This window comes from Eutrigla gurnardus, assembly GCF_963514095.1.
Source record: "Eutrigla gurnardus genome assembly, chromosome: 4".
Classification (NCBI taxonomy): Eukaryota; Metazoa; Chordata; class Actinopteri; order Perciformes; family Triglidae; genus Eutrigla; species Eutrigla gurnardus.
In genome coordinates, this window is record NC_139918.1 from 31,617,878 (window position 1) to 31,645,010 (window position 27,133).

Below are 27,133 nucleotides of genomic sequence, written 5' to 3' on the forward strand. Positions count from 1 at the left end.
CCTGTGGCTAAGTGAAATAGTGAACTATACTATTGCACATTTATTTAGTACTAAAATGATAACACGTTAACCAGTCTTTACTCCGGCTGTTAATGACACAGATGTGTGCGAAGCATGCTGAGCGTGTGTGTGTGTGCATGTTTGTGAACCACAAAGTGGATGTCTGAGCTTTCTCGTAAAGGCCAGCACAGATGTCATTTAGGTTGTTTCCCCCTAAAACCATTTGAGGTTTTCTTTAGAAGGTCTCAAAACAAAGGCTGACATTAACTGCAGCCCTGTTTACATAACCAGCCAGGTACAACTCGTGAGAAAACAGCGGCCAGGCCATTTCTGTGGGTTAGATGCTGGTGCCTACATTTTTATTTATTTTTTACTTTATTTCTTTCTTCCACACACACAGATAAAACACACTAATGTAATCACACTAATTTCTCTTTAGTGTTTTGGTTCAAATACTTAGCAATATCTAAGATAAAACTATTGGACAAATCATGAACATGAAATGCTATATTAAAAGATTCCATTAATGATAATATAGGCTACTTAGTAATGTAACTGCATGTTTTGTTTCCTCCCCAGACGCACTAAACTAAAAACCAACAAAAATGGGGTATTGCATTAACATGATGGTAGTTAGTTACAGATCGCCCAATAATCTTATGTTTTTGTCCATTAATTCAGACATCGTGATCAATTAGAATCCATCTAAAGGAACTTTATCACGATGTCTTGCGACTTTTCGTGTCGATGTTGAGAACAACTGAGCATGGTGGACTCTCTTTGACACACAAACACGAACATTTGTTTTGTCGCGCAGGCACTGCTTGAGAACAAAATTAACACGCAAGCAGCCCGTAGGCGATGTAGGACAGCCCTAAAGCTCGACGGGGAAATGTCTTTGGACGTCCCGCTTGCCAATCAACATTTCGTCGAATCCGATTGGTCCTCCCGCCGATATTATCATTCCATCTTCTACTGGTCTATGCTGTTGGGCTTTCCGCTGTCCTCATCCGCCAGTCGACATAGGTCCGCGCGAATCGCGAGTCCGGTCGTTTTGTCTCACGCATGCGGCCCAAAACGGTGACATCTTGCGATATTTAAGACTATTGGCGCGTCAGGGCAAGGATTCTTGAAATCTGCTTCGTTTGGCTCGTTCTTTTTGAAGCGAGATCGGACATCGCTGATGTTTCAACGTCCATGTCCCCCCGTAGGCTGTGCCGCGGAGTGATACTCATTTCATTGGAGCCGACAATGTGGAGGCTGTTAAAATGTCTACTTGGAAAATGAAATTGTTACATTTTCTCTAACATTAAGGAACCAGCGCGTCTTAAGAGTTATGGTTCGTGTTAGAAACGCGTGTTCAGTTTCGTGACGAAGACCACAAGCAGACGAGGCGACGAAGGAGTGGTTCATATTGTCTTTTCTCATTTTCATCAAGCCCACAGTCGGACCACGGGGGGAAGGATCCTATCCCTAACTTTGTTTTCCTGTCTACTGCGGCCGTCGATTTCTCCGCGTTGGATGCCATACAATTGAGTCCAGGTAAATATGCAGATACGACACACAATAACAGCGAGCGTTTGCACGTCAATTACAAGCCGTGTGTCGCGTTGTTACCGGAGTAATAATCAAGTTTTAAGCGCATCGTTCAAGTTGTACCCGAGCGGCTCAGCCGGGAAAAGCGGGCTCTTGGATGTTCGTCCCTTCGGCCTGAGCGAGCTCGCGGCGTTATTACTATTACGAGTATTACTAGCTTATGTGTGGTGGGAAACATTTCTTTGTTCACCTCGCTGGGCTATAACGTTACCGCACATTAGCATATCGCCGGACTGAGTTAGCTCCCGCAGGAGTTGCCGTCTGTGGTGTAGCCGTCGTGTCGGTTTTCTCGAAACAAACGCGTGAACGTTGGCCGTTAGACGTTAAGTTACGGCGTTGATTTGTTTTATCGAACGGTATCTGTTCGTAGCTAAAATGGCCATCTTCCCCACCTGGTATCGACATGTTACAGTTCCACTAGTGCAGATTGGGGTCGGCGTTATCGAAGGCAACGTATGAAAATCGCAGAAATGTGCGACGTTACCATCCTAGTTAAACGTATAACTCCGGGGTATTATTTTTAACCTCCCTCCTCCACCAGCGACAACCATCACCATTTCAAGCAACAGGAATGCGGCTAAAGCCTCGTTTTCTCCATCCACTTTGTTTCAAAACACATTGTGAACAAGTATCAAAGGCTTAGGGGGGGTTTATTTTCATTTTGTGGCGTTTTTGACCGTTCGTCTGAAACTTTGGTAGCCCGAGTCTTTGTGTCCATTAGTGGCCCATTCTCCTGCTCGACGTGAGGGACAGGCAACAGGTTTTTAAGATCCTTTTAAACGCCCCGCAGCGTTTCTAACCCGCCGAGGATCCACGGAAACACACGGTGTTGATAACGGACTATCTCTTATTCGACGCCAGGTATGAGATGTCGTGGGGCTTTAGCTGCCTAAAAAAACTTTTCGTCAAATGGGAAGGCCGGACGTGGGGGTGCTCAACACAAGCGTATGCAACTTCCATTTGTTAGGAGGGGCTAAACACTAATCCCCCATTTTGACCTCAGCTCAGTAAAAGACAGAAATGACTAGATTAGGCCTGTGCAGAGTGCCAAAGTGTTCTGGCTTCTTCTTATGTAATATCACGTTTCTCATTAGCACGTACTCTTTTGTATATTAGCATCCATCGTGTTATTATTTGCATTGCCCCGTTAAGTGTGATTTTAGTGGTTGCATCCTTTGCCTTCAGAATCCGAGTTTTTTTTTTATTTTTTTTTACAAAATTGTCGTTGTCACTGTTTTCCTCGATGCTAAACGAGGTGGTGACATTACTCTCACATATTTACAACAGTATCACTGGTAAAAGCCCTGCAATGCATATACCGTTGCTATGAAGTTAGATGCATTTTATTGTGATGGGCAATATTGCAGTTACCACAAACAATTTGGCTTTTCTGTTTCTAGTGTGTAATTTTAGACTAGAAGTGACTCTTCAGTCATGCCCTGAACATGATATTCAGTTATTCAAGTGGTAGAAGTGAAATCCCCACAGTAGCATCCTGTATATGTAGCCTGCTTGAGGTCATGCATCAGAAAAATCTGAAACATCCACCTAATTATTTCCATTGTTTAAATGCCGTATACATTATGATGTAGTATTTGTTGTTTTGGATTTTTGTTCCAGTTAGTCATTTAACATAATTTTCCATGACAATTTACAGAGGTACATAGGGTCAGCATCATTCCCATACACGTCAAAAGTCTCAAAATTAAAGATAACACATTCCAAACTCAGGGAAACTGCATTAGCTCGGATGAACAGTGGCCACAAGTTAACCCCCAACAACACTAATTGAAAGACTTTAAATTGCAGCCTTAAAATTCAACTCTGAACTAAATCAACACTTCTGAGTACAAACAAAATCATAACACTAGAATTTACCCCAGGTGGTATTTATTGCAGCACTTTTGTATTGCAAAGTGCTTCTGCTGGTTTGCTCACATCATGTAGAAATTATACTTATTTAGATGTTTTACACATATATGGCCTGAATTCGCATTCGATACAGGCTGGTCATGCAGTGCATTTATTATTTGGAGAGTTCAGTTTTCAAAGAGTTAGAGTAGGTAGGTGTATGAGGCAGGAAAGGCTCCCAGAGTCCAGGGCCTAACCAACAATGAGTGCAGTGTGGCCTGTGCTTGAACCATGGTCACCCATGTTAGAAGTGGGCTACCAAGGAAACTCTTAGACCTTACTGGATTTCTCAGTAATTTGATGGTGTTGCAAGAATTTTCTACCAGAATGATAATTCTATCTTGCTATGTAGGTTTAACTGTACAAACTTAGACATAAACATTAGCTGAGTCTGAGTAAAGTTTTCATTTTGTACATTATGTACATAATGTGTCCCTACTATGGCATTATATAACCCCTTCCTGTGTGTCTACCATAAACACATAATGATGAAAATTAAAAAAAAGGCCCTCATTTGTAAAACAAATAGGAACATTTTACTTTTTAAGGCTGCAAATACAATTTCCCAAACGTCTAGTGGAATATCACCAGTAGTTATATAATGTGACATTATCTAGCTGTACTCGTGTGTACTTTTACCTGTGAGAATAGTTAACAAATAAATGGTCAAAATGTACTCCAATTCTCCCTACCTCTGTTTGTAGTCGCTTGCTGAGACTGAAAGGCCCGAGTGAACAGCGGCAGAGAATGGCTGCAGTGGAAACAGACAAGGAGCTCAACGACTTGCTGGATTTTAGCGCGGTAAGATCTCCAAAGATTACTTGAATTGAATGTGCATCATTTGTCGAGTAGGTTGAAATGAGAATAATGTCAGGGAATCCGTGAAGGGGCAGTAAGTCAGGGTTTGAAGGATCACGTTGTATACATTAGACATCTTTTTACGAGACTGTTGTTGTGGCACTTTAATGTTAGCAGTCACTCAGTCAATGCTGGGATGTGGAGATAGCTTCATGTCCATTGTAGCTGCTGGCTGAATAGGATATGATACAGGAAAGGATATTTTGAATTAGTGCCTAATCAACCTATACACAAGAGGATACAACTCATCAAAGTCTTATATTGACGGCAATTTTCAATTTATTTTCTCTAATTTCAGATGTTTGAGCCTCCAGTTTCAAACGGAAAGAACCGGCCGACTACTCTGGCCAGCAGTCAGTTTGGAGGTTCAGGTAATACAACAGGTTCTTTTCTCTTTTTGATTTGTTTCAGGATTTCCGTGTTCTCTGATTTACATTGTCTTTCTGACTTTCTTTTATTTTGCTTCCCAAATAAATGCTCTTTTCTTCTGGAGTTGATTCTCCTAATTAGAAAAAAATGTCAGTAAAATGTTATGACAAAGAAAATAATACTTCCCTTTCCTTCCTCTCACCTCATGCTAGTGGTGACATCATGGTTTGCAATGGTCCCTAGTTCATGGCCTGAGAGTAAAGCATGGCAATCATTGGGGCTGTTAAAGCTTCTTGTCGTCTCACTATCCATCCTGCATTAATTCGTGGTGTTTTTTGAATGCTAATAGAAAATGAAAATGTTCTTGTTCTCCACTTGTGAATTGTGTTTAAGATCAAAGAGTATTGAAGAAAGATTGCCAGGTTATTTCGTGTCATAGATCACACGTCATCTCTTCAACACTTCCTCATCCTTGCCTTGCAGGTGTCCTCTCCCTCACCTTCTCAGCTGTTGCCATTCAATCAAACACAGAGGCAGAGGGTGGGGATTAATGGGAACAGCCCAATAATCTCCTCCTGCTTATTCCTTGACGAAGTGTTTTCCCTCCTCCTGTAATCTTGCATCCCACTTTACCTCCTCACATCACTCATTTTCACCTAGAGCCATTATCCATCCTCATGATTAGCCTAGCCCTTATGTCATTAAGACATGCATACAGGTTAATATACACACACAGCATCATAGATACTCAATATGACTGTTTCCTTTATGTTTTGGTATTTCTGGGGCCCTTTTGTATTTCTGTCACTACAAAAAGTGGTTAGCCTTTTCGGGAGTTTTCCCTTATCCGATAAAAGGTCCTGGGACAGAGGATGTTGTATGCTGTACAGATTGTAAAGCCCTCTGAGGCAAATTTGTGGTTTCAAGCTTTATAAATTAATTGAATTGAATTGAACTGTAGCAGATCCATTTGCCCTACATGGACCTTTCTCTGGCACCCTCATATCTCTAGAAGTGCAGTAGGTCTTTTGGCTGGCAATAGAAGTGAAACAGGATATTGAAGCTAAGATAAAAGACGAGAAATGCGGTGGTTGGGTGGGGTATAGGGGCTCTATTCCTTCTATTCATTTGAGGACCCACTTGCATGTTCTTTTGTCTGAGTAAGGTGTGTGCTTACAAAAGAGACACATTGATGTTATCAATCCAACGGCTGCTCATGTCATTCTCCCTCAGGCTTAAAATTATACTTCTCCCCAAATCTATCTTTTTAGTGTCAACCGCTCAACCTTACTGGCTGTAACAATAACAGCTAATGTGGTCGGCTTGAATCCATGTTATTTACGTTTCCCAAAGAGGCAAGTTTTCACAGCAGAGTAGAAATGTATACAGCCCGCCTGCACTGTCCACCTAACCTTTCAGTATACCGTATGTCACGATAGTAAGCCATACTTAGGCAAACAATAATTGCTTGGAACATAATGAACATTTGGATGAACAGTAGATATGTATATTATGTGGAGATGGAAAATTGATCACCATCTTAATGTATTGTACCTGACAGGACAAGTTGACCTCATCTGTTCTTAAGCACTTATGGTTAGTTGGTCAATATGTGTATCAATACTCTCCTCAAACCCCCAACTGCCAAAGTATCTGCTGGGTATTGTCATATGTGGTTGAAAGAATACATTCTAAGAAAAATGCATGTCTATGTAGTTAAGTTGGTAAACACTTTCTGGTGATCTAAGGCTGTGCTATCACATGATTAGTTTAGAACCTGACTTGGCTTTTGTATTCCTGATTTTTGTGGAGCAGCTGCAACATGTTTTCCTTGTAGACATAGTAAGTTGGAGGCCTTTCCCCCCAGTATGGTTAGGGTTTAGTATGTGGAAGTTATGGGGAAACTCCCTTTTAGAGTCTTAGCTGATGATAATATCTGTGCTCTGGCCGTGTGTGCTTGTTCAATCCCCTTTCACTAGTTACTTCAAGTCATTTTAGTGCACTTTCGTTTTTTGGTCACTGGAAACTGAGAATCCTAATATGTATTTTTGAACTTGGGTATGGGCTGAAATGCAGAAGGGGAAGAGTTTAAAATTTGCATGAATGTTTATGTTTTCAAACAGATGTTTTGGTGAATCACAAAGACTAAAGCGCATTTAAGTAATTTGTCGTTTAAAATTGGAATTTCTGCTAGGGATACCTGTGTTTAATGAATAGGCCTCACTGTGTGATTGGGATCATTCTTTTATGTGTAAGGCAACATCAGGCTTGACTTAAAAGTTGCTTCCCTAACTATGTAATAAAAAAAATACAGCAGCACATTGGCTAAAACTCATAAAAGCATTCAAATTAAATTGTATATAGTATATGAACAGTGAATGTCACTGACATCTGTTCCAAATAATTGAATCAGTATCGGCCTGATATTTCCGATTCTGGTATTGGTAGGTCCCTTTTGCTCTTGACATGTAAGAACTTCATACAGTGTCAGAACGAGGACGTTCAAATGTAAGCTGTAATGGTTTGTGGGTTAACGCATTCTGTTGTGTTTGAGAGGTCTCCGGTGACTCACAGGTTAAAACAGGCAGGCCTGTGTTATTGTACATTGTTCAGTATTTCATTAACGGTGTTCACTCTCTTGAGATTTGACCTGACATCATGCTTTGTGTCTGTGTGACTCATTTTGCCAATGGAAGGAAGGAGGTGTGTAGACAAAACGGCACACTCGGTTATAGGTGCCTGGGGCAGTGTTCATGTAAAAGCCAAGACATGTCTGCAAGTTTAGTCAATGTATGTGCCGGAGTTTTGCTCATGACTCAGGCTGGCTGTCTGTTTCCAGTATTTCTTCCTGTGTAATTATAGACTAGCCATGCTTAAAGGGGCGTTGCATGCTGGGAGGAGAAGTGCATTGGGGTTCACCAGTGAATTTGTCTGATGTTACTCACCCTTTTCTTATTTTTTTTCTCTCCAGTCCTGGTAGTCTGTCTGAGTAGTGGACTACTCATGGTTTTCTGGTATCACTAATGGAAATCGTAAAAATTACTCTTCTCAGAAAACACAGTACAAACTGAAAAACTTTAAAAAAACTAAAAACAAAAAAAACTAAAACTGAAACTAAATTTTTTCTGGATAAATGAAACCCTGCTGGTGATCATGAGGAACAGCAAAATAACTTAACTAAATCCAATTTTGACAGAAAACATCATTCTTGTTATGGAGGCATAAGGGGTCATTTTAATGTAGGCGTATTTTGATATCATAAAAGTACAAGACAGATGCCGATACTGCTAAAAGTGTTTACTTACTGAAGTGAAGTAACAAGATTCACACAGGATCTTTCGTAAAATAACGGTATAAAAGGACTCCTAAAGATCACCAAAGCAAAATGCAGTTGTTGAGCTAATATGTTAACAGTGCAAAATTTGGAATTGAGAGCATTTCTATTGCCTCCACACGGCTCTCAACATGGTTGCGCTGAGCCAGCAGCACAGTGCAAACAACAGCAACAGTGTTGACAGAGCTGACAGTGTTTACCTGGAGGGGAACCCGAGGGTGGGTATTACACTTCTGGGAGGTATCGTTGGATGAGACTGTTATCGGCTGTAATCAGCATGTGAACGCATTGTAGAATGACGGCCATGAGCTTGCTAGTAGAACACACTCACATGCAGTAACATGCACTAGCATGCACTAGCATGCAAAGACATGCGCGTCCGGCCTGGCTATGTAAAGCACCGAGTAGCTCAGATTACAACACACACAGAGGGAGAGCGGCTTCATTCCCTGCTCAAATAAACATTACATCACTATATCTTTAGATGGCAAATAGTCGTTTGCTGCTATATTAACGCTGTGAATGTCATGGTGAGAACATTTACGTACATTTTCTTGGATATATACTTGCATACTTTTACTTGAGATTTACAATGCAGGACTTCTACTTGTAACAGTGTTTTTCATTTGTTTCTTGCTAATAGCTTTACGTATTTTTTTTTTGTTAAGCTTGGTCCACTTGCCTGAATATTTCATCTGGCAATGCTTTATTTGACACTGCAACTCGGCTTCTTGAATTTAATATCGATAACAAAATTGTAATGCTGTTTCAAACATAAACATTGAGTTTAGGCCTTCTCTTGTCTGGAGCCTGGGTTCTGATGACTTAGAGCGGAAACGAATGGTTTTCTTTATCGTCTTTGATTGACGTGGAGACTGACAGTCAGCCATAGAGAGGGAACAAGACATTGTCTCCTTCATCTCTTATTCTGCTGGTGTCGTGTGTATAGATCAGAGTTGTCACAGCAATCTAGCTGCTCTCAGCGCTGTGGACCCATCAGTCTGTTCTACTGCTGATCCTGTCATGATTCTAGCCCGCCTCCACCCCCTCCCCTCTCCCCTCTCTGCTTTTTAATTAGACAACAAAACAAAAATATGAATATTCATAGCGTGGAGCTTCATTAATATGCACAATTATGCAAATCAGCATGCAATTAAGCTTCAGCTTTCCCCCAGAGATGCTGTGTTGCAGTACAAGCGGAGATTGAGAGAAAGGGGACGGGCAAGAATTTCTGCTTCGCCAATCTTTAAAATCACTCCTTTCAAACACGTTCACTTCTCTGAAAGCTGGAGTGCTCTGGCAAGGCATAATGTGCGTCAACTATGTAATATTGACACCTTCACCGTGCGTCTTGTGTTAAGGCGAAACTGTAGGCCAAATGTGAGAGAATAGATGGGGGACGAATGACTGTTGCCATGGAAAATGTAAAGGAGTGGAGTGGGAGAATGAAGAATGTCGAGGATGATTCTGGGAGCCTCATACTGGGTGTGAATTATTCAAAGTTCCTACAGCTCATATCCACGCTATGTGACAGTGCTGTCACTATGCTGTCTCTGTGTGAGCTCAGAAGTGAAGCTTTTCAATTCAGGTTACTTTGAGCAGCCTGAAAAACCTGTATCAAAGCAGGTCATCTTCATCATTCTCTGAAGTTAGACTTAGTTTTGCAAAGCCTAGCATAAATCCTTGTTAAGAATGTGTCTGCCTTTTCGTGGTTAATAGGTCTAACCTAGTTCTTTGTCTTACAGGTATAGATGAGAGGAGTGGGTCCAGTCCCTGGGGCCCAGGAGAACAGAACAGTCCATCTTTCAACCAGGGAAGGGTACGGTTTACCCTCACTTACTACATGTACATGTCATGCTATTGAGTGAACCACAACACATGTTTGGTGTGATTTATACCGCTCTCACACAAAAATACAACGTATGAAAGGGGATAATAAAGTTTTCAACCTGCATTTGACCACTGATACGGCACCGGTTTGGTCGTAGGTAAATAGGAAGCTATCACTTCGTTGTAATTGTTTATACCCTTGGTTTAATTAACTCGACTGCTAAGAAGGCTCAGATTTAAGAGTTTACTAGAAATTGAGATGGATTAAACACACACAGGTAGACATTTGACACATGATCTATGAGCATAAACATTTTCACACTGAATGATTAAATAATGGTGTGTCACTCATTACACAACATTATAAAGTTTGTCTTTCTAGAGGGAACCATTAACCAGCCCTGTCACAAGCATTAGTCTGTCTCATTAATCTCTATATCTTTCATAGATCGTTGTTTTACATCTCACTGGTTATTGTGAGTCTAATTATTCAGCTCAAAAAGCATTAATGTTACCGTCCAGATTCTTACTAATATCAAACAGGATTACAATTGTTGAAGCAGAGATTTATAAGGCATAAGATGTTATCTCTAAACTACTCAAATAACTGAATATTCTCAATTTAACATTGACCAGACCATATTTCTAACCAGATATCTAGAACAGAAGGGGTATCAGAGGTAACTTGGGAAGATTAGACATTATGGATGGAATGAATGGACCAATTCTGACAGACATGTCCACACTTTTAACTTCATTTCCACATATACTTATATTGGTAAATGTGATTTATAGATAGTAATCCAGTAATTATTTTATCATAATAACCTGAAGAATCCCATATTCACGCTTTCAACCTGAAACGGTGTCAAACCTGCCTGCCTTATTTATTTATCTATTTTTATTTCCCTAATGTCTCTGCCGTCTTTTTCTCAGGGTTATGGAGAACAAGGCATCTATAGTGAGCAAGAGGGCATTGCCTCTGGCGCCATGTATGGATCAGGGATCGTTGGTAAGTTTAAATTGAACTAAGCTGCTGAAGCATAGACACCACAACCTTCACATTGTGTTTTAATAAAAACCTAATAATCAAGGAAATTTGGGGTCTGCACTTGTAATAATGGAACTTCATTACAGAAGAACATGCTAATTGAATTGTTCGATGGACTCTGTGACTGAACCAACACACTGCCTTTTTGGGTTGAGAGCAGTCGTTCATAGGTTAGACACTAATGTACCACTTTAGGGCAAGCCGTATTTATATTATATGCTTAGGTGGCAGTAGATGAAGGAGCAGGGTAATCAGGGAGGATGTGGAGGAGGGTTTTTTTCGTGTGTTGTTGTTGCAGTTTGTGTGTTCAGGGCAGGAGGGGGTGGGGGGGTGTAAAGGGCACCCATGCACAAACAAGGCTCTCCCTCGGGACTATGGTAGCCTATAGCTCTCCTCTGTTTAACTGTCAGGGGAGGGGACAGAGGTTTGGCACAATTGCCCCTGAACCATTTATAATGGGCCAATTTGTTGTTGTTTTGCTGTCCACAGCCATAAATACCACTCATCATCATAATACACTCACACAGCAGATGGGAGGCACCCAAACGGAGAAAGGGGAATGGCCAGATTGTAATTTAATATTGACATAAAGGCCCAATTTTCAAGACCATGGCCTGATTTTATATCCCTCTTTCCTGACAGGAAAGGCTGAGCGAGGACCATACTCGTCATTTACAGCACAGGTAAATCAGTCAAACTTGTAACGCATGCTGTCCCATAGTCGGCTTTCTTTTCCTAGATCATTCTGAATTTAATGCCATAATGATTTACTTTTACTACATCAGCTTGTGCTTTTTTTTTGACCATCTCTAGCCGGGCTTTATGCCCAGTGAGATGCCCATGCCCAGTCCTGACGCCCTCTCCCCGTCTGGCCTGAAGTCCAACAACTCCCAGTTTTATTCCTCCTATGAGGGAAGCAACTCTCGCCGGAGACCTTCACAGGAGCCCATTGGTAAGATGGTAACGGATAGTTTCCAGCAGAGTGTTGAACACAGTCAGAAGATTTCATTTCAGATAAAAATGTTTTGTTGTATTTAGTTTTTTATATTTGAGTCTGTATATCTTCAGTTCCCTTGCTGAGGTTTTTAGAAGTGAGAATTCTCACAAAAGATTAAAGAGAGTGTGGGTTCTCAATGAGGAAAGTTATTGAATAACATCAGACTAATTAATTAGTGGTCACAAGAGAGATGGATAGATTGGTTTAACAGGACTTCAGGAGGAAGGAGGCTGCATGAATGATTCCCTACATTGGTGGTTGAAAAGTCACTCAAGACCGTGTGTTTGTGTGTTTTCCATCTTCCTCCCCTCAGGACCACAGACAAAAAAGATCAGGAAGGTGCCCCCTGGCTTGCCCTCCTCGGTGAGTACTAGCATAGAGAAATGTTCAGCCTTCGCAATGAGTCCATGGGAGCACATGTTGTCATGTTTTACACCCCTTTCACATTCCATTCTGCATCTTAAGCCTCTCCTTGGCTTGCAAAGCAGGAGAATAGCTGCTATACAGGACATCTAGCTTCTACAGCTGTGTATCTACACCACCAAAGTAAAAAAAAGAAGGAAAAGCAGGGGAAAAAGCCACTCATTAACCCAGTCACTCATTTGCTGCATGTATTTATAGTGTGTTGTATTTGTAGGCCCTTTACTTTATGGCCACTTTGGATCACTGAAGGGAATTCATACTGGGGTTTGATGGTTCGTACTCCACCTCATTTTTTCCCTCCCACACTCGCTCTCTGGTCACCCTATTTCCTCCTCTTCTCTGTTTCTTCCTTCCCCCTCCCCCCTCCTCTCTTCCCCACACTCTCCTCCCTCCGCCACCCTCTCCTTCCCTCCACTTCCTCCCCCCCTTCTCTCTCTCTCTCCCTCCCCCATCCCTCTATCCCAGCTGCCAGTGGAGTTGGCTGCCATCCAGCATTCGGCAGATGGTTCAGTAATTAGGAGTGCATCTCTCCGTTCCCTCTTCTCCTCTCCCCTTTTTCCTCTCCTTTTTCTCTCTGTTTAATCAAATTACAGAAGAAAACTTCAGTCCATTTGGATTTGAGTATTGCAGACACAATTTGATACTTACCATTTGTCTAGAATAGTCTTGATTGAGAATGCTATGGTGGTTCAGAACATTGGCTTCTTAATACCCATTATACCATGCACCAAATCCGACTGCATCTCCCATTGTGCGGTCGCATCTCACTGTGTTGGAGTGTGCATTATGTCTCTGTAAACCATTCTGAGCGTGTTTCGGTTTAACAGAATAAATGTAAAAGCCCTTCAGAGACGGGAGACAGAGCCCAATAAATTCACTGATACTACATACATGATACGTAATGCTCAATACTCTAGTCTGCAGAAATGTTGCAACAGCCTGTTTATTGAATTAAGTAGTAAAACTAGATCATTAAAAAAAGACTATAGCCTAGTAAGGAACACAGTTTTAAAGTTTTTACCCCTTTTAAGATCACATTCCCAGATATATAGTCCACCTATTTAACCATGTTGCCTTTGTTTGTTTACATGAAAATCCAATATCTTTTTTTCTTCCTGGAAACAAAATATGACGCATACTTTCATCAACTAGTACCAACCGATTTCAGCCAGTATGACATCCATCAATCAAACTGCAACGTTAACGGCACACGGCTAGAGAAGATCATGAGCTAACGTTAATCTTTTCAATGATCAAATAAAATGCCTCCCACCGTTAAGTCCGACCTGCTTTTCCTCTTTCACTCAGAAATACGTCACGATACGGAAGCTAGTACTTTGGAAATGTCGTTTCAGCTCGACTTTAAGAGCTGTGTTTAATTAGGTATTAAATGCATGCGTAATTTTTTTTAGTATGAAAGCTTAACTCTGGTACAGTTTTTATGGGGAAATGAATTGGTTGTCACTCTCCTAAATACAAAGCAGAAGCTCCCAGAGGACCTTTGTATGAGTGCTCAATATGAATATACCATAGATAATATAAGTTAGATTTGTTTTCAGTAATATAGGGATTTGTTTCACACTCTGATCTTCTGTGTATCCTTTGTAGGTTTATGCATCAGCCTCAGGAGAGGAGTTTAACAGAGACAATGTTGGCTACCCGGCCTCCAAGGCAGGAAATGTCTACCCACCACCCTTCTATATGCAAGGTCAGTCAAAACCTCACCTGCCTTCAGAGCCTGCCCTTGTTCGTTGTGTGAATCTGTCAGATACTAATAATGTTATTAATATTTCTTTATAGCCAGTATGGTTGTGAAATTAACTCTCCATAATATTGCTATGGAAGTCCTGATGAACCTCTGTTCTGTAGCCGTATGCCAGTGAACACCCTGTGGTGCCCGACTGCTTAATAGTGCATCACAGTTGAATGAAGTCATCACAGTAATGTGACGTGTCTCATATGTGGCCTTCATTGTCTTTTCATCTCTTGTGGCTGGTTATCCCTCGCCCTTCCTGCTCCTCCCTCCTCCACTGGATGCCCCCGTACAGACGGCCTCCACCCGCCCTCTGATCCGTGGGGCACTGCCAGGTCGATGGTTCAGCCTGGTTATTCTGCCATGCTGGGCAACTCTCCCCATCTGAGCCAGCATGCTCCCTTCACTGCCATCAACCCCCAAGACAGACTGGTGAGTTCTGCCTTCTCACTTTGGTCTTGTTTTTCTATGAAGCCACAATATGGTCTTTGACACGTTTTCCTTAATGCATCATTGAGGACTTCTGTCTGGTTGTGTGTAAATATTCGTTTTTCTCTTTGCCTCCCAGAAACGGCAGCCACTGCCCCTCTCTCCCCAGAACTACCCCATGCATGGCAGTGAGGTGAATGGGGCCCATCCTGCTGGCTTCCACTCTGGCCCCCACTCTGGACCCCACTCTGGCCCCCACTCTGGCCCAAGCAGCTTCGGAGTCCCCAGCCACACACCCCCCATGGCTGACACCATTATGGGTAAACCCGTTAATGTGTTTTCCCTTTTGTGGAGTGCTCATTATCACATAGTAGAATATTTGTTGTGCATAGGATCTTATTGAAATACCTTTATCTTCCCCAAAGCCAATCGAGGGGCAGTACCTGGCAGCTCAGGTGACGAGATTGGAAAAGCTCTGGCGTCTGTAAGTAATAATAAAATACATGTATATAGGCAATTATTTTACAAAAGACTTGAAATGCTATATAATATGTTAAAATAAATGTAAAGGAAAAAGTTTCATTCCAATTAAACTTTTCAACTCAAATTAAAATCCCATGCCTCCTTTCAGATCTATCCTTCAGACCCACACAGTAACACCTTCCCTCCGTCTCCGTCTACTCCCTCCGGCTCTCCCCAGGCTGTATCAGGTGAGGGAAGAGCTCCAGTCATCTTTTTCTGAGCAGTTCTGTTGATTTAACACATGTTGGGTGATGGTAACGTTCTTAGATGTTTTGAGTATTGTGGGATCTTTACTTTACCATGTACTTGTATGTTTCTTACTATTAGTTGGACTCATATTACTCTCAATTACCAATTTAAGGACAATACAAGGATTAGCGATCATCTTAGCTGACAAGCCGCACGGCAATCAAAGAAAACATTTATGCACTATTGGAATTGTCTATATGGCAGGTAGTCGGCTACAAACCAAACGTTGCCACAGGGAGTTCAAATATTTAAAATAAAAAATGAATTATTGTGTAGTTCGCCTTTCAAGGCTATCTTAATGTTTAGGTCATGTGATTTAGCACTAAGCTAGATTGAAAAATACTTGTGTTGTTATTTGTCCATATTCTTGTTTGCAGCAATTGAGAAAGTAGCTAATAATGGCATCTATATCTGTACATACTGTAAATGTAACCCATGGTGCAACTTCCACAGCTTAACCATCACTTGCTCTTTCACACACGCAACATTCAATTATAACTTATGAGAGAGGAAAGGACGATACAGTAAAAGATTCACACTCTCTGTCTGTGTGTGAGAGAGTTCATCACACTTCATACATGAAATGCTGCTGCTGGTACAAGATGAGAGAAGAACAAAAGGGGGACGATAATGGTTGCAAACCCAGTAAAGAATAAAATAAAGAAATACCTGGCTTTGAAATTGTAGATTTGATTCTTAATTTGTTCAAATATAGATGACAAATTTGTTGCACAATGTATCTTCATGTTTCATATCCTCATCACATTAGTTTCACATGTTGAATCTGCAATCAATCAACAGTTTCTGTCCCCCAGTGTTTCATGTTTAACACATGATAATGTAAGAAAATATATTTTTCCCACACGTGGTTGGCTTGAAACATGAAAAATAGGTATAAAGTGAAAAGTGTCTTTGATTGAACATGCATCATATGTAGCCTTTGACCTAAGTGACAGGTAAGTGAAATTGAAATCTCCATTTGGTTAACCTACCATGGCCTAAGATGGCACATTTAGGACAAATGTACTTACCAAAACGATGTGATTTTGTTTTCTCTAGGCTCTGCATCACAGTGGACACGGTCCTCTGGCCAGGCCACACCTTCACCCAGCTTTGAGGTTGGAATTCAGTCCATGGTGAGTCAACATGTCTTTTCTTTTTTGTGTGAACAGATTGTTGAGGCAAATAAAGGATACGACAGTTATTCATGCATCACTTTCTGCCGTCTCATCCTCCATTATTCTTCATTCTCTGTAGCCGGGTAAAATGGAGGACCGTCTGGACGAAGCCATCAATGTTCTTCAGCGTCACGCCAGCGGACAAGGAGGGCCAGGCCTGGCTGAGATGCACACTCTGCTCTCGTCTAGCTTAGGGTTACCTGCAGCCTTCACCAGTGCAGCACTTGGATTGACCAGTCGCCTGCCTGGACTGGTGAGATTAATTAAAAGCAGCCCAGGAAATCTATCCAAAAATGACTGAATTAAGTTTGATCTTTGAAATTAAAGTGAAGGTGGTTTACCTGTTTAGTAGCTCTAAAGTTAGTATTACAAGCATCTTACAAGGTCATTGAAACATGTTTAAATTCATGTCCTGAAGCTTGCCAGTCACCAGGAGGACTCTGCTGGTCTGCCCTCAAGTGGAGGACTTATGCATTCTCACCACGGTCCTGCATCTGCCCAGCCAGGCTCTCAGCCTGAAGGTTTTACTGGTGAGACTTTCTGTTGCTCTCTACTCCTCTATCTATATTTCATGTCAGGTGGTAATACATTGGATGTTAAGGAGTATTTGTTGGTTCTGTATGTATGTTATATGGTATACTTGTTTGTGAACTCTCGGTACAGGCCTCTCCACTGGCCTAAAGCGCTCCAATGGCTCTGATATCAAACGAGAGGACAAGGAAGATGATGAAAACTGTTCCATCACTGACAGGTCAGAGGACGAGAAAAAAGACATGAAGGCCCGCCTTGGATCGAGGTGTCTAAAAATTTTATATATATATCTATATATATATTATTTTTATATTATTATACTCATCTGTCACTGCATGGTATTTCATGGCATATCATGCTGCTGTGGTTTAAGTATAATATATGCCAGAAAAAGATCTTTCCACCTTTCTAATCCTGGTTATTCATAATAATTCATTCAGTTTGATAGATTTATGGACGTCTATTACCAAACAGGCCATACTTCATTTTGAAATGAGTTCTATTGCCTTGTAAAATAGACTGACCGGTTATAAATGTATTCTTGTTTCTACATCTGCTTTTACTGGATTGTTTAGAGATTTATCTTCTTTTAAGCAGGACACCTCACTCGTTGGAGCTGTCGTTAACATTAAAAACTTCATAACCAAAATACCATACCTCAATTACATTTTTAATGCAGTCTATCAATCTGAATTTGCATCCAAATTATTGCTGAGAAATGACGTCCTTACAGTCGAAACAGTCGCACAATATATCGGTTAAATTGTAGGTTAAGTTTAAGCAAGGTCAACAGGAAATCTAAATTGAACTGAAACTTGGAAGTACTTCAATCACAATTGTAAACACTGCTCCAGTTATTGATCACATTAATCTTACTTACTATTGTTTAGCTGCTGCTCCTCATTGTTGATGCGGTTAATTTCTTCAAGTTTGGAATTAGTTCTCTTGATTATTTACCAGCATTGCGACCACAGGAACCAAGTTCAAACTTTGGTTTGTGGGCTTTGCTGTAATTCAGACATTGTTTCTCACACGAAGATATTACTTTTAACTTTGCTCTGGCTGTTATCTTCAGAAGTGGGGGAAAAGTTTAGTTTCTGATTCTGGTCCTCACTTTAGTTCCTGGGACTCCATTATTTACAAAACTGCTGAATATCTAAAGCTCAACCCTAATCTTACCCAGCTTTTGTAGCAGTGTTTGTAATTGTCATTAAATTACTCTGGAATTGTAGCCCAATCCATGTGGTGTTGACATTATTAGGAGAATTTATTGCACAACATAATTGGGAAGTTATTATCAGTGAGCTGTACCCATACTGATGTTTCATTCCCTCCTCATCTGCAATTGGCTCCTCGCTAGTCTGGATGATGAGGAAGATGATGAAGATCTACCAGTGGAGATTAAGGCTGAGCGGGAGAAAGTGAGGAGGATGGCAAACAACACCCGTGAACGGCTACGTGTGCGGGACATCAACGAGGCTTTTAAGGAGCTGGGCCGTATGTGTCAGCTCCACCTGAGCCACGAGAAACCGCAGACCAAATTGATCGTGCTGCAACAGGCCGTTAACGTTATACTCAACCTGGAGCAGCAAGTTCGAGGTCAGTGGGTGTCCAGAGCGGAAGGAAGAGGAGGGGAAGGGCCTCTTTACAAAGTAAAACTCCCACACTGCTTCACTTCCAAGCTCCCTACATTGTCCTGCTAGTTATTTTAATTCCAAATATTTTTTAAAAAGCTGGTGGTAATTAATTTGACTCCACTTGTGGTGGTATGTGCATTTAGGCCTGTTTAACACCAGTGAGGCAAAGCACTTTTTGCAGTCCATCCTGAGGACGATCAACAGTGAGGACATGAGGAAATGAAGCTGTGTGACTGTTTTTAAGACATGCCCATTCTCCTGTTCATCTTCTAAGATTTGCGTCCTCTGGTAACACATACACAGGGCTGCTGTTAGTCCCGATGCAGTATGTGTTGCCTTGTCTTATAATTGGCCGTCTGCTTCCACTGTGAGAATGCTTACATGTCTCTCTGCCTTGCCCTTTGACTGTATTAACACATCTTTTTGTGTGTTCATTTGCTTTTTCCACTGTTGCCTCATCGTGCTTTTACCTACCACAAAGACATTTTAATTCCACGTTATTTCAGCATTGTGATGTCTTTTTTTTTTACCTTCCTCTCATAGTGTACCTGTCTGTCCACTGGCACCCGGTTGGCATGAAAGCCATGCTGTCAGTCGTTATGTGTATTAACCCGTGTTCAGCTTTGTTGCGGTGTGTCTGTGCTGCATGTCCCAGCTTTCAAGCATTAACCCTTTTTTGTCACCTTCCTTTTCGAGACAAACCTTTCCATTTCTCCATTCGTTCCCCTCCTGTATCATTTTCTTTTTACAGATATCAACAGTGACCTTCCTTACATTCAGATAAATACATCATCTGCTGATGTATTTAACACGATACCCTCAGTCTCTCCTGTTGGCTTTTTCTCTCCGGCTCTTTCTATGTTGGCAGAGGGTGTTGCTTCCTCTCTCTCCCTTTCTCTCTCCCTCCTCATAACTTCTCATTCTGCTGGACAGTCACCAAATCCCCTCAACTTCCATCCTGGACCCCAATGACCAAAAGAAATTGTTGGTTGGTTAGACCTCAGATTAACAGATTAATCAGACCTGGTCACTCAGCTCGACTGTTGTATCTTGATCTTCAATATATTTGTTCTTGGCTTGAGATCATTTAGTGTCCTACTTGCTCAACCCACAAAACTTTAAGTTGTGACTAATTGAGATTACATCCATTCATGTTTGAAAAGAATAATTATTCATCATTTACATACTATGGAAAAAAGAACTGTTCCCTCCACTGCCTCTCCTGCAGCAAAGCCCCACTCCACTGGGGTCTTCTTCAGCAATACCACTGGTCTTGTCTTGTCTTGAAATTAGCCTCATACATAGTTATACAGAAAAGATTAAAACATTTGCCCGTAACAGAAAGGTTTCTGAGGAGGCAACATGTTAAGTTAAAATCAGTATCATAAGTTAAAAACTGTATTACTGCAATTCTTAGTAAGCCCGGGTTCAGCGAGGGCTGTGATTTGTTAACCAGCTCCCTCCAAATCCCACTTCTCCTCCCGGCTGCAGTGTTGTCTCGGTGACCGATGAGAACCTGACTGCTGAGGAGAAGGAGCAGAGGGAGCGTGAGCGCCGCCATGCTAACAACACTAGGGAGAGGGTGCGTGTGCGCGACATTAACGAAGCCTTCAGAGAGCTGGGCAGGATGTGTCAGGTCCACCTGCAGACTGACAAGGCCCAGACCAAGCTTATCATCCTGCAACAGGCTGTCCAGGTCATAATGGGCCTGGAGAAGCAGGTGCGAGGTAGGTCAGCCAATACAAGAAGGTCTGATCCACATAGACAACCAACTATCTCTTATCATATCTGGACATGTTTCCAGTCATTCACCTATAGAAAAATCTCTTTAATTTTGTTCTCACGTATTGTGTGGCATTCACTTTGGCTTTCTCTTTGCTGTTTGCTCGTATCCCTTTGAAAAATGAAGAAAGGGAGAATATTTGAGGAAGTATATCCCTGCTTTTCTGCCAAACGCCTGCAATTCTTACCTTACTTTCCTTCTCCTGTCTTGCTTTCCCCTGATCTGTTTTCCCCTGTCTATTATTGATCTTTTGTACGTTTAAAACTCTGCTTTAACATCTGAAAGACAAAAACAACATTTTTTTTAGCAATACTGAATCCTTGACTGTTTTTAATCTATGGTCCTTGGTCCTTCTTTCAAAGAGCGTAATTTGAACCCAAAGGCTGCCTGCCTCAAGAGGAGAGAGGAGGAAAAAGTGTCAGGCGTGGACCCCCAGATGCAGCTTGGTGGGGGTCACCCTGGTCTCGGAGGAGATGGACATATGTGATCCTCAGGTCAGTCTACAGAGCTCAGTGAGATTTGTGACATGGTCACTGCATGATAATATAATGAACCAAAGCTTCATTTTGTGGAAAAATATAAGTGTTTCTCCTTTCTCTTCCAGTTCCTGTTGATTGTACAGCCCTTAGAACACGTGGCCTTAAACTATCATCGTCATGCATCTCAGTGTGTGTTAATCAACTTTTGGAAAGCACACACGCACACACCTCATAACTGACAAAGCAGGTGGCCACATTCCTGACTATGAATACAAAAGTAACAAGCACACTCTGACAGGAAGAGCGAAAATGTATTAAACTTAACAAGACAACACTTTGAACCGAGGACACCGGTTTGGAGACAGTGGAAATTGGACATAAGGACATTCTTATGATCATGTTTTTGTAAGACATTTTGGAAAAATTGCTTTACTCGTAGGGAGCAAAACTTGTTTGGATCAAATGAAACCTTTTGGATCAACTGCTTGTGTTAGCAGAGTTAGGATTTGTATTGTTGGATGATTATTGGCATTCCCATCTGAAAAGCAGGTCTTACATTCTTCACAGGCAAAGAGGGACACCCGGGTTTATATCTTATGATTGAACATAACCCGTTTAAACATGTGCCCAAAAGAGGCCTAATGCATAGTGTTTCATTAAGATAAAATAGCCATCGTTATTATCTTCTCATGTAACGACTGAATTACGGAGGGTAGGTTTGGAAACATCCAGCAACTAACCAGGCAATCAGAGAACTGACTTTCTTTTTTCTATGCTGGTATTTCTGGATGTATTTTTTTAATTTCTTTCTTTGGCTGAAAAGGAGCCACTGTCACTGGCTCACACATGTTGGGTTCATTCTTTTTGTTTATTTTTAACTGTGGATCCCTGAGTCTTATCTGGTTAAGTCCTGTGCATCTGTCGTGGTCACTGCCATTCAAGTGGAACGGAGACTGCCGCAGAGAGATCTTCCGCCGACTCAAACACGAGCAGAGACTCAATACGAATCCAGGAACCACGGTGATGTTAAATCAAATGTGCGCATGCACATCCCAGCTGGTTGGACTCAAGCGTACGGATGTCATCCTCACTACTCGGCTCCTTCACCGTGATGAAGTCAATCACTCTCAGCCATGTGGTCAGCCAGTGTCACGTCCGCCTGCATCTGTCAAAGTAACCTAGAAACTGTTACAGCATGGTGAATTTACAAAACGCAAGTCTCAATTTGTATTACGGTAAATGACATTTTGCTAGAAGACAAATAATTGAGTATTGAAAGGGATCATGAGTGTTCCTGCTACCCTGTAGAGAATTTACTCGCCATTGATGGACTTGTTTTGGTTGTTGCCGTGTGTTGAACATTTGATGTTTTGTTTTTGTTTTTTCCCTTTTTGAACAATTGCAAAGCCTGTTGTAAGGATCTTCCTTTTGTAGAATTGATTTATCATTGTTTTTTTATTGTTTTATTTTTTACTTTGTAAGATAGTTGTATGAGTTGTTGTTTTTATCATTTGGAATGCTCTTTCTTTTTTGTTTTGTTTACATTGTTTAAATGTAAGACGACTCTCAATTTAGATTCCAGGAACAAAGTGAGGTGTTTTCTTTTGTGCCAGATATTTAGAAATGTTAGAAATGACAAACTTATCTGGCTGTAACATCACATGTTGTGATATTGCTGTCTTTAAAAAAACAAAACAAACAAACATGCATATTTCAACAAAAATCTGTCAGGCCAGTTGTAATTGGATAGTTCTGGTGTTTGTGACAGTTTTCCTCAAATGAAACACAATATTTTTCTTCAGCACCCCTCCCCCCCTCTCCTCTTCTTGGTGTCCAGCTCTCTGATGAGCTTGCTGATTGGTTTGAGGAAGGGGCAGTAGGGGCGGTCTGCACAATCTGCAACATAATTCACTGTTTCATTATAATATCAAGCCTAAAATAAATCAAAAAAGGGTGGCCTTAGTCATTTTCCTGACTTTGGGAGTTTTGATATGGTTACTCACCAGTGCCTGAATACTTCTCTGCTACATGGTGGATGATGTTGCATTTGATGATTTATAGGTTGTACCTTTTTATAATACAGATGTATAAAACATATATACTTCAGTAACATTTGACAGTGTCTCAGAACATCTAAATGAAGAATCACACTCATTGATGCTGACTGCTTCAGTGTCTGTCATTAAATGTAAGATGATTAATAACCCGGTCTGCAACTTTGACTCTGACAACTACTTAAACCGTTTTATCTTTTATGTACTGATTTTTTCTGAGTATAATTTTGTCCTTGACTGGCATGTGCATTGATATGTATGTACAGCTATATGATATGTCAGCTTTATCATTGTAAGCTGATACTGATATGTAACAGTATTTGGTTTTGTACCTGTCATTTCGTCACAAATCTTGCCCCACAGACTAGCCCCAAACATTATTTTCTTTGTCAGTAACTCTAACCTTTCTGCAGAAAAAAAGTGGTGTTGTTGTGATATGAAAAAATCTCAACTGAAGACTTGTACTTTTATTTCTTTTTGTGAAAGTTATGTCAGCAGTATCCAAGGATCAAAACATGCACCTGCTATTCTTTGTTAACAGACCCTTTCTGTCCTCCACAACAGCTGACCTGCTACAAATCTCTCTGTCTTCACTCATGTTTGGGGACAGCATCTATGTAGGCTATGTCCTCAAAGTGCCTCCAGTTTCCTATTTTTTATATATAAAGTAGATATAGAGAACTGTTGTGTATATAACAGTAATGTAGCAATAAATGTGCCATTTTTAATAACAAACACCACGTTTATCCAATGTTTTTTTTTTAAAACCATAAATTTAAAAAAAAGATATATATAATTGCATTTCCATTCCTGCAATGCAACCAGATAGAGGTTTATCCAGTCAATATTTTTTTTATTTGTGACATTGAGTTTCACCCAACTGGGACATTCAGCTTTCATGGTCAGCTGCCATTGCTTGATTTGTCCGCTAGGGGGCAGACATGAGCTGCCGCTAAAGTTCTACACTCTGTTGAATACACGTCGAAGCTCCGTTGTATTTTATACAGAGCCGCGCAAACAAGTCGGCGCTCCTCCGCTGAAGTACTATCGAGTTTGCTGTATGCAAATTAATATGTATTAGTTTGAATAAACGCGTATATTTAGGAATGAGCACCATGTAAGCGAAATCTAAACTGAAATAATAAAGGTGTAACAAACACATTACCCCTTCTGTGAAACAGCATATCTTCATTGGTGATAATGCAACGAGTTGAATATTAAATTTCATCAAATTTATTGTTAAGGAATTTTGTTTTCGAGTAACCGGAAGTACTTGGTGTACATGCGCACTAGCTGTAATCAGAAAACCCATGCCGGAAGTTCCAGCACAGCTTTTAAAGCTGCGTTATCCTGCGTTAGAAGGAGACATTTAAGACACAATGATCGGGTCGAAGTACGTGTCCATTGCCAAAACATGGTAGGTTTGTTTTAATTTATTATAAATATAGCGGGAACGAAGTGAGACTTCAAACGAATCTAGATGTGTCCTTAGCTAACGTTAGCTGTTAGCTTAGCCGAGGTCATTGCTTTGGGACGTGCAGATTTCAGTGATCACTGTGGACGTATTTCAGTTTACCAGCTAGCTAGCTAGCACTGATCTCACCTGAAGGATCTATTATTCCCGTTATAGATTAGTGATAGATAATTGGTCTGTTAATAGATGAGACTGGAGTCTCAGTTACCTGTTAAGTGTGTCCTTACTCCAACAAGCTACCTGGTGTGCGATGGGGGGGTCGTTTTAACATCCGTCTCCACGGATCATTGTAATTCACTTTAATTGGAGAATCAGGTGGTCAGTGTGACTGTTCTCTACTCCACAGGATCCCAAACATGGCGGTTTGGGGCACAGTCGGAGGCGTGGCTCTGGTCCACTTAACAGACTGGCGGTTGATCCTGGACTACGTCCCCTACGTCAGCGGCAAATTCAAGAAGGACGAGTAGACCCGCAGGTCAGAGACCGGCCGTTTACACTATCTATTTATAAAACACACATTAAGGAGTGTTCTGTATTAACCGTTTTGCAAATGACTTGAACGGGTTAGACAGATTTTTATATAATGGCTTTAATACATATTTAAAAGGCATACCCCAGTCTGCCTGCAGCATTAAAGGCTCCTGTGTAATTGTTGTATGATGCAGAAACATGCCATGTGTTTTACATGTTACAGGTTTGAGACGTAATAAAAGGAACGGTCATGGGATTTGAGGCTAGCAATTTTCAGGCCTAGTGAAGGACTTTTTTTTTTTTAAACTAAGTTTGAAAAAGTCATGGACCTTTGCTTAACAATAACCTGTATAATGCATGTGATTCTGTTAAGATCAAGTGGGAACAATACTTAAATGTTTGGACGGATCACTTATGTTACTGAACCTGAGCAGCGGCTTACACTTTGACGTGTAAATACTCACAATGTCTTCACTTGAACAAGTCATTCATGCTTCTAACTGCTGCACGAAAGAAGCGTTAAACACCAACCTCATCAGAGCGGAATATCATCTGATCTATAGTCTTGATTTGAGTGCTTACAGTGTTCATTTACATTTAACAAGGCTTGTAAATCGAATTGTTCAAGAAAAGTGAAGCACACCAGCAGACAAATTTGTGGTTGATGAAAATGCTATTACATTTGGAAACGCACTTTCATGTATCCACAGACATTTCAGAGACTGTCTGGTTGTGTAAATATGCCTCCGAGTCATAGAAGTCATGGAAATGTATTGGTAAAAATAAGTGTGAGTATATAAAGTGTATGAAACGTGTTTCTTTCACAGGCTGCCAGGAACTGGGACAGACCTCTATTCAGAAACCACAAGGTTTCCCCTGTTGCAGCAAATATTTCAGTTAACAAGTATTGTGTTTGTAGCCACAGTCTAATAGCAGCTCATGCCTTCATCTCATATTTCTACGTCGCTGTCTAAAAACGATTAAACCGGCTTAACCGCCATGTTGTTGCATTGGGTGACATATTTATTGTTGGTTATGAAATGACTCTGAGACTGTCGGCATTACTGCACGACCATGGACACTTTTTGTAAATGGTGTTGTAGGATAATTGCCCAAGCCATTTTTTTACTCATTACTTGGCGGACACCATTCCTGATGATAGTGGTGGCAACACACTTATGGGATGCTTCACATCAGCATGGAGCAGCAGACTGTCAGGATCGAGGGAACGATCCAGAGAGTGTAATTCAGAGACAATAAGCCACATAGTTTGGAGGCGTCGGGAGACCAGAATCCAGGACAGTGGCCTATTTTAAGATCATATGCAGCAGCTTCTACTAAAACAGGAATGTCTCTAAAACCGTCGACCACAAAGCAGCTTAGTTATTTGGCTTGGAAATGTCAAAATTGATAGATGTGTAAACCACAAATTCAAGAACAGTGTTTGAGTGAGTTTTGAATGGTGAAAAAAAAACTGAACTTGTCAGCGCAAACTCACATCTCTGCTGTTGAAACTAATGGCTTTGTTTTCCCCAATCAGGTCGGTGCTGTTTTTACACACTAAAGTAAAGAACAGGAGCTGCTGCAGCCCGTCCACTGCGTGCCAGGCCACACAAAGCTGTCATCTTCATCCTGCAGCTCAGCCAACATTAACTGTTCACCATCAACCTGCTTGTAAGGAATATGAAAATGCAGATGAAAAATGGACTTTTATTTGATTTTCCCATTTAAGTTTGGGAGTCAGGTATTTATTTTTATTACTTTCTGTGTCAAACCTGATTTTACAATGGAAGAATCTGTCCTTCATGGCATGCTGTAATTTAAGGAGCGAAGGAATAAAGTATGTGATTATATACTATTCTGTGGATATGTGTAATTATTTCACCTGCAATGATTCAATATCAAGTCAAATTAATTAAGTGTATTTGTATCCAATCATTGGAGTTTGGAATTGGCACTGTGTGTCACTGAATGCAATGGCAATTAAAATCCTGAATTGAGCCTCTAATGTGTTGGTATATCCCTAAAGAGCTGATCATAATAACAACCAATATAGGCCGCGTTTTGGTGATGACAACAAAAAGCATTTGAACGCAGTCCATGTTCTAAACAATGTGGGAAAGATGATTGCAGGGTCCCCACAGGTAAGGGGATATAAAAATGTATTTTCCAGAATGGGAAAATTAGGGGATTTGACTTTGTGT

At 41.0% G+C, this 27,133-nt stretch overlaps 1 protein-coding gene across 4 annotated transcripts; it reads left to right on the forward strand.

Annotated features, from left to right (window-relative positions):
* Positions 1 to 1,112: 1,112 nt before the first annotated feature.
* tcf3a (transcription factor 3a) lies at positions 1,113 to 23,719 on the forward strand. 4 transcript variants are annotated; one of them, XM_084008529.1, is made up of 20 exons: positions 1,113 to 1,542; positions 4,212 to 4,308; positions 4,664 to 4,736; positions 9,814 to 9,887; positions 10,835 to 10,910; positions 11,592 to 11,632; positions 11,763 to 11,901; positions 12,260 to 12,309; positions 13,978 to 14,077; positions 14,418 to 14,554; positions 14,691 to 14,871; positions 14,977 to 15,035; positions 15,183 to 15,261; positions 16,382 to 16,458; positions 16,580 to 16,753; positions 16,919 to 17,030; positions 17,164 to 17,296; positions 20,160 to 20,395; positions 20,814 to 20,945; positions 21,056 to 23,719. In XM_084008529.1, the coding sequence occupies exons 2-19, from the start codon at positions 4,255 to 4,257 to the stop codon at positions 20,936 to 20,938; spliced, it is 1,920 nt and encodes a 639-aa protein (XP_083864655.1). In that variant the 5' UTR covers positions 1,113 to 1,542; positions 4,212 to 4,254; the 3' UTR covers positions 20,939 to 20,945; positions 21,056 to 23,719. The 4 variants fall into 4 exon arrangements, with proteins under 4 accessions (XP_083864655.1, XP_083864657.1, XP_083864656.1 ...); XM_084008531.1 differs by having other exon boundaries at positions 17,164 to 17,251; XM_084008530.1 differs by lacking the exon at positions 20,160 to 20,395 and adding an exon at positions 18,392 to 18,630 and having other exon boundaries at positions 1,121 to 1,542; positions 17,164 to 17,251.
* The last annotated feature ends 3,414 nt before the right edge of the window (positions 23,720 to 27,133 follow it).